Source organism: Leptinotarsa decemlineata, unplaced genomic scaffold, assembly GCF_025532065.1.
Source record: "Leptinotarsa decemlineata unplaced genomic scaffold, Ldec_3_MD MMD2_tig00000505_RagTag_RagTag, whole genome shotgun sequence".
Lineage (NCBI taxonomy): Eukaryota > Metazoa > Arthropoda > Insecta > Coleoptera > Chrysomelidae > Leptinotarsa > Leptinotarsa decemlineata.
In genome coordinates, this window is record NW_027412549.1 from 1304108 (window position 1) to 1311702 (window position 7595).

The 7595-nt window shown below is 33.6% G+C and overlaps 1 protein-coding gene across 3 annotated transcripts; it reads left to right on the top strand.

Annotated features, from left to right (window-relative positions):
* Window positions 1-922: 922 nt before the first annotated feature.
* On the top strand, window positions 923-4874 carry LOC111507692 (N-acetylneuraminate lyase B). Of its 3 annotated transcripts, none has more exons than XM_074173763.1 (11): window positions 923-1023; window positions 1112-1402; window positions 1518-1629; window positions 2359-2469; window positions 2624-2674; window positions 2738-2796; window positions 3591-3661; window positions 3712-4026; window positions 4101-4246; window positions 4321-4492; window positions 4550-4874. In XM_074173763.1, the coding sequence occupies exons 2-11, from the start codon at window positions 1161-1163 to the stop codon at window positions 4681-4683; spliced, it is 1413 nt and encodes a 470-aa protein (XP_074029864.1). In that variant the 5' UTR covers window positions 923-1023; window positions 1112-1160; the 3' UTR covers window positions 4684-4874. The 3 variants fall into 3 exon arrangements, 2 of the variants coding, with proteins under 2 accessions (XP_074029864.1, XP_074029866.1); XM_074173765.1 differs by having other exon boundaries at window positions 934-1082; window positions 1152-1402; XR_002722440.2 differs by lacking the exon at window positions 923-1023 and having other exon boundaries at window positions 1030-1402; window positions 4388-4492; window positions 4550-4689.
* Window positions 4875-7595: the final 2721 nt, after the last annotated feature.

The following is a 7595-nucleotide window of genomic DNA, read 5'->3' on the forward strand; positions in this document are numbered from 1 at the left end:
GCAGGAAGTAAGTTCATTGCCACGAATGCATTCATTCCACTGGCAACTGTACGGCTTAGAACGTGTGGTGCTAGACTCACTTTCATTTTTTCAAAATTGTTTGGATTGATATGTGATTTGGTAAGATTTGGTGCGAATCTACAAAATTGCCGTATGTCTTGCTCATAAAAAGAGCGCACAAAAGACCAAGATGTACTTTTGCCTTCAAAATGAAATTAATGTTTTAAAAAACTGTTTCTAGTGGCTTTTATCAAATGACTTGGATCAAAAATATAAACAAGTTTTTTACCACTGAGCTCAAATTCAAATTCTTCTAAAGCGACCCCTAATAACTTTGAGAATTCATAAAAGTTAGAGCCCATGTCACTCACAATGCCATCAACATGCAGACCTATACTGGATAATTTAGAAATGCACTTATCCAAAATATCACGTAGATTTTTTGCTGGTAGCTGTGATTCAATGAAATAAAAAACTATCGGTTGTTTCCAGGGAGAATAAAGTCCTCTAGCCATAATAACGAGAACATTTCTACATATGGAATTCCTCTTATTTGCCTCTCCAATATCTTCGAAACCAATAATTTCATCACATCCTGTATCAAAAAAAGATTGGATTTTAAAGCCATCTCATCCATAGATATCACACATCGCTTGTCCTGTTCGAGCATTGTTTTAATTTTAATTTCAAGTGCCTTGAATATTGCTGAATTTTCTACTGTTTCTATCACGATGGATTATTCAAAACTAATTACCTCCTGAAACTCTTGCTCAAATAGCATAATTTTAATGTATACCACACGGTATACACGGTATTTTGTAACTAACTACCTATCTCATTATGTTTGCTCAGTGCCCACGTACTAATGGAGACAACTAAGCCCGAGAGTGACGTGGAGACAACCAAGTCGACGCATGTGTCTACGAAAAAGGGACACAAAATGGCCGTCTTTGTTACTTCTCTGTGATAGGTATTCTCGGACTGTGTCACAGAATTAAAATCTGTGACTGTGTCACATCATAGGTAACAATATGCTCTGATTGTGTGCTGTTTGTTTGTTTAGAATTTATAGCTGTTGTTTGGTTAGAATTTATAGTTGTTGTTTCTTCAGGTTGTGAATTCTGTTTTGTTTCATATTTGAAAACCGATAGGGCAATATAATGGAACATTTTGAAATTGGGTGTTGTTTCAAAAGTTACAATGAGCTAATAGAAAAACTGAAAGAATACTGCGAAATTACCTGCACGAAATTCACGACAAAAGATTCTAGATTGATTACTAATGAATTTGCCAGCGCCAAAGAAAGTTTTGTTTATTCCGAACTGAAGTTGATTTGTGTACATGGTCGGACCCCCAAAATAAAAGGCGGTGAAAAAAAACGTAAAATTAGAACCTTGAAAATGTAAGTGCATTTTGTATAAATATTAGGGGCAAGTTCATATAGGAATAGTACTTTCGGATATATAAATATTTCCTGAATGGTGGGATGAAGAATGAAGGACTAGTTTTTTTTTCAGCAAGAAGACAGAGTGCCCAGCTTACTTCAGAATCAAATTGATAAACTCTGGAGTAGCTTTGCAAATAGTGGCCATGAATGACAAACACAATCATCCCTTGGAAAAAATTGAGGTGGGTTCAAAATGCAATGATATTAAACCTTGTTAAATGCTGGTATATTGTAATCTTGACAACAAGCCTTTACTTACTCTTACTCTGATACTCTATGCATTCAATTTTGAAACTAAACCTAAAGTTCAAAGTACCAAAACAAGTTTGCATTCCTTGACATAAATCTTATATTTTAAAAAGTCATAACATTAATGCTTTGATGTATTTTTTAAACCTGATCAAATATTACCTCAAAATTCACCTATTGAACTGGTTAGCCTAGGGAAGAAATGCAAATTTTTCATATACGTACTGAATATATTTCAGTGTTTTTATTTGAAGTTCACCAGATATTTTAATTTCACCACGTAACACCCTTTTATTTTAGTTTCAAATTTAAAAAGAGGATTATTTGTTTCAAAGTTTCAATAAATCATAATATGCAGAATGTCATAAAATCCACATCTACAACTGTCTAATTTGTATTGATCACTATGTTTTTTAACTTTTGTATAACATTTTAAACATATTGAAGTGCATAAATATCTGTGTGATTTCAGGCTGATAATATGCATATTTCCGTTTATAATGTGAATGGTCAGGAACATGGTTCCTGTTTATAAAATATGATGCATTTGTTTTGATTTGTCTACCTTTTAGACTTATAAAAATTTCTCCATAATTTAATGTTGGAAGATACAATTTTTAGAGAGAAATAGATTGGTTGTCAATTTTATGCATTTATTTCAGGTTGAGGAACCACCCAAAACAAAAAAGAAGAAAGGAAGTTATGACAAAAATATCAGCAGTTTCAAGTTAGAGATAAAGAATGAAGACAGTGTCAGTTCAGAGGATATGCAGGTATTAGTTCAACAAATGAAACAAAGTCCATTGTAGACTTAACAAAATGAAGTTTCAATCAAGAACCATGAACTAGAAAAGTAAATTATTTTTTTAATAGTTCATTCAATGTGGCATAAATGCATTTATATAATTTGTTTTACATTGTTTTCAGCCTTCCGAATTCATTGAAGTTTACATAGATAGAGATGATCCTGATCAAAAAGTGAGTGAACGAAAAATGCACTTGAAACTTTTTCCACAACTTCTATCATTTGCTTTATTGCAGGTCGAATTTTCATTCAGAGGTCTTTGTGCGCCTGTATTTAACGTATTTACTGAAGATAAGTAAGTACTTCATAAATAATTGTATTATTACCAGTTGACAATTGGTCATATTTTCTTTAATTTTTTTAAACCTGTGGGATCAAATGTTTAATCCTTTCGATGTTTGAATACAGGTATTTAAAGCTGTATTATAGATTAGTTAACGCAACACAAGACAAATGTTATCACAAACATTAATGCAAAATGGCACATGTTTATTTTGATTATGCAAAATAATACTGGCACTTCGCATGAGCAAAATTAGAAAACCTTTTTCAATTTTACCCAGCAAAACATTGCTGAAATTCAGAAAATGCAGTGATTGAAGGCAGTGATTGAAAAACAAAATAAAAAATTATGACAAAAACTGACATAGATTTTATAATTGTCAATTGTTGGAATAAGGGATTTCTTGCTGGGACTGGTTGTCTATAAGGAAAATTCCGCAGGAGACTCAACTATCTCTTTATAGACACTTTGTTGCTTTTACAGAGTGGCATTTATAAATCAATGCAGCACTTCAACCTGGATTTATTTATATAACCAGCTTTACTGTTTAAACATATCCCATGTTAAGATCAAATCGAATTAATACAGATGAAGTAGTAAAACCTTTTCTTACATTTTATGACCAGAGTATCATATAATAAAGGGTATTTATTTTCCTCAACTTTTCTACATTCCACCTTTGAAATTCTCACCATTAGATACAAGCAAATGATATTTTTGCAAATTTGAAATTGCAAAGTCTCGTGTTGTGTCAGGTCACTAATTAACTTTGTAACAGTCATTTTAATTTGATTAATTTCAAACAGCTCTCTCAATGTAAGCATCATTCCTGAATATGCAAAATATCTAGCAGATGGAGGAATCACTGCTGTTTTAGGTAATTTCGTTTCAGAATAACATTCTTTTTTTAATTCATTTGCGTTTCAGTTAATGACATCATGGGTGAATGCACGTCTATGTCAGTGTCGGAAAGAAAATCTGTTACTGAGGAATGGATGAAAGCCGTCAAAATCACTAATCAGCATATTATGGTCCAAGTAGGTGGATGTGCCTTACCTGATGTCGTAGATTTAGCAAAACATGCTGAAAAGGTTGGTGTAGATTCTATACTGTGTCTTCCAGAAGTATGTTTTGAAGGGTCTACACCTAAAGAACTTGTGGAATATTTGAAGATAGTAAGTCAAGCTGCTCCTAACACTCCGCTGTTATACCATCATATACCAAAGAGAACTAATGTTGATAGTGAGTAACCTATCAACCTTTTCATATGTAACTCACACACAACTTATGAAAAATTATAAAAAAAAATTTTTTAGCAAATATCATGCTTATTTTGGAGGAGTGTACTGGAAAAATACCCACATTTTGTGGCATCAACTACACTTCCAACGATTTAGAAGAAGGTGTGGCAGCTTTAGAAATAGATAGTAAAAAAAATGTAGTATTTTTTGGAGCTGATAAGGTATTACACATTCACTTCTGGTTAAGTATTCATAAAGTTTCAATACCCTAGTGAATCTTTGTTTTTATGTGCAGCTGTTGGTGGGTGCATTTTCAATGGGATTTGATTCAGCCATTATACCCAGTTTGAATATCTTTCCAGAATATGGCAAATGCATACTAGAAGCAGTTGACAAGTCTAAGTTGGAAGAAGCAAGGAAACTTCAAAGAGAACTTTCAATTAAATATGATGTAATATCCAAATTTGGTAAGACCAATTTTTTCAGTATCCTCTCTCCCCTCTTATCTGAATTTCTTCCTAAAGGAGCTCTTGTACCTGCAATGAAAGCTGCAATGAATATAGCAACATCTATAAATGTTGGACTGGTGAGGCCCCCATTGAAAAATCTCTCAGATGAACAAATAGAAAACATGAAGAATTTGTTAGGACTTGAATAATCTATAAGGGACGAAATTGTGCAAATAGAACATTTATGTTTTTCTTTATGGTGTTACAGCTGAAAGAAGACAGCAAAAAACTGAATTAATAATACTTGAAACAATTACATATAAAAATTATCATCTAAAATAAAATCGTTTTTTGAATTGTATACAAGTAAAACTGAAATAAACATTTTGCAAACTTTTAACTAAGGGTAGTTAATGTTTGATGAAATATAATATTAATTACCTACTTTTCTGTGTAGTGTATGTGTGTATTTTCTAGCCTAGAATAAATCTATTAAATTACACACAACCAAAACTGTGACAAATCTATTATCAATATATTATTGAGGTACCCAGACATCTGGAAAACCTGGAATAGTCATAGAAAATCGAAATATTTAAAGAGTCAGGAAATTACGTGCCTAATACTTGAAAGTCATGGAATTTTTACTTGTTTCAATGTTGATATTCATTACATCAATGTTCACATAAAAAAAATAAAATTTGTGAGTTACTGTGATTTTCCGGATTTTTTTCATCCGGCAATATTGTTTTTAGAGGTGAACATAGTAACCATAAAATTTCTTGAGGAGCGTCGATTTCATAAGGAGTATCAAGTGTTCATGCGTTCTGGTTGGGCCTGCTAGAATTAACACGTTAACAGGTAAGACCTGAAGGTTTTTGTTCGTAGGGGGTAATAACTGTTTAATGGCAAACGATTTAACAAATTTCAACAAAAAAGTTTCTTTTCTGCTTTACAAATTTTGTCTTCTTTCAAATAATCATGGAAGTTGATTGGCATGAAGATTTTTTTTGTATTAGTAAACCATACTGGATTCGTAATCCGTGTCCTTGCCTCCAATACTTATGCCGACGAAAAACATAATTATTGATTGGAAATCTCTAATCACAACTGAGTGCAAAATTCCCATGTTTCATATTAAATATACCATTTTAAATTTCCCACCAATTCCACCCACTACAGATTTCAAAAACTTGAATTCAAGAAATTTTGCACTCAATTTCATTTTCTCGAATTACTTCAAAAATGAACAATTTTTTTAATTCAGTGGGTACTGAAATGATCAGTGCACGTTTTCTCTACAACTAAAAAATGTATGGCAAATATTCAGTACCAACCGAATCTAAAAGAAAAAACCAATTACGACATGAGAATCATTAGAAATTTTCCTCAAACATACAAAATATGCTCTGGAAGTGCATAGGAAAATGATTAGTTGTTCATCTGTAACTTGCATCTAGTGATAGATCGTAATTCAAATTTCCTTCCTAATCTCTGTTATGGTCAATTTTGTACTGTAGATGGCGGAACAATCGGTTGATTTGAAAATAAAATGTACTAAATTGAATCACCGACATAGATTAAGGTTAGGTCGATGAATTGAATGAAATTGTACTATAAATGTTTATCGCTTGAATGGTCTTTGCCTCCCTGCGACGCAGTAGACCATCTTGATCATGGTTCTTCTTCTTCTCTTTTTTTATGGTCTTTCCTTCCCTTCGGCGCAGTAGCATTATCTAAAATCCTTAGACAATGGCAGTAGACCATCTTGATCATGGTTCTTAATCATTTTTTATGGTCTTTGTCTTGATCAGGGCATTTTACTGTCTAATTTTTCTTCTGAAATTCAGTTTTGAGGTATTTGAATTGCTATTGAAAATTAAAAAAAATCGTAAACATATTCAAACTGGAGACAAACATTTTGAAAAGTAGCGAGAAATAAATTTATTGAAAACCCTTTTCCCTCGCCAGAACAAAAATTGTGTCTCACGACACGCGTTTTGCATCATCAGGAGATGGAATAAGTGTCTATTATTCTGCGACAAACACACTCTTAGCAATTCTTTGGGTGTGTGTGTGTGTGTGTGTGAACAATCTGTCGTAACAATCACTTATTTGGACCATCTTATTATGAAGAAAAGTATCTGGCGTATGAAACCAATTAAATAAAAAAAAATTGGTATCAGATAAATCAGGAGTTTATTTTTCTTATTTTATAGGTCAAACTGAAAGAGCATCTAATTCGACTGTCCCTATGGACATGTCGAAGGATTTGTGGTATAATTTGGGATTTAGGTCCCAAACAAATCTATTGGATATATGTGATGATTAAACGAAGACGAAGCTCTCTGGCTTACAGAGACTGGCTTGTCTGGCTATCTGTGGTGCCATCCCTTCACACCGTCAGCGGCCATAGAGATCTTTCTAGAACTACCTCCTCTCCACACTTTTCTTGATACAGAGTCCAAATGGACTGCATATAGACTTGTTCACATCGCCAATTGCACAAAGTAATCTAATGCAGAGTACACTAGATTTCTGGCTGGAAGTCACAGTATTTTGGAAATGACCTCCGACATTATGCCTCCAACTGTCAACCGTAACTGCCTAATACAGTATTTTTTCCGAGTAGAAAAAATTTGATCCTCCGGGAAAAGGAAATATTAAAAGCAGATAGTTGTTGGTTCACAGATGAATCAAAAACACCTTCAGGCTCTGGTGCAGGTATTTTCAGTTGCAGACCCAGACAGAGATATCAACCTGTCTAGGAACTTATGCGACTGTATTTCAAGCGGACATCTATGCTATTGAACTGTGTGCGGAGAGATTGGAAGAATCCAACCTCACACACAAGTCAATAAAAATTTTCTCAAATAGTCAAGCGGCGTTGGAAGTTCTTGGCTCCTACCGAGCAACGTCTAAGTTGGTAGCAAATTGCCAAAACAGACTCTTCTCAATAGGTAGACTTGACAAATTGTCTCTGGTCTGGATTCCTTGCCACACAGTGGTCTGAATTCCTGACATTAAAGGAAAAGAGGCTGCTGACTCCCTTGCAAAGGAGTCAGCAGCCTCCTTGCTCAGCCTCCAGTCATTGGCATTGCTTTAGGTTTTGCCAAACAAA

Coding starts and splice junctions, on each gene's coding strand:
- LOC111507692 (XM_074173763.1), top strand. CDS start 1,161: ATGGAACATTTTGAAATTGGGTGTTGTTTCAAAAGTTACAATGAGCTA. Junction 2,470..2,623: donor TCAGTTCAGAGGATATGCAG/GTATTAGTTCAA, acceptor CATTGTTTTCAG/CCTTCCGAATTCATTGAAGT. Junction 2,797..3,590: donor AACGTATTTACTGAAGATAA/GTAAGTACTTCA, acceptor AATTTCAAACAG/CTCTCTCAATGTAAGCATCA.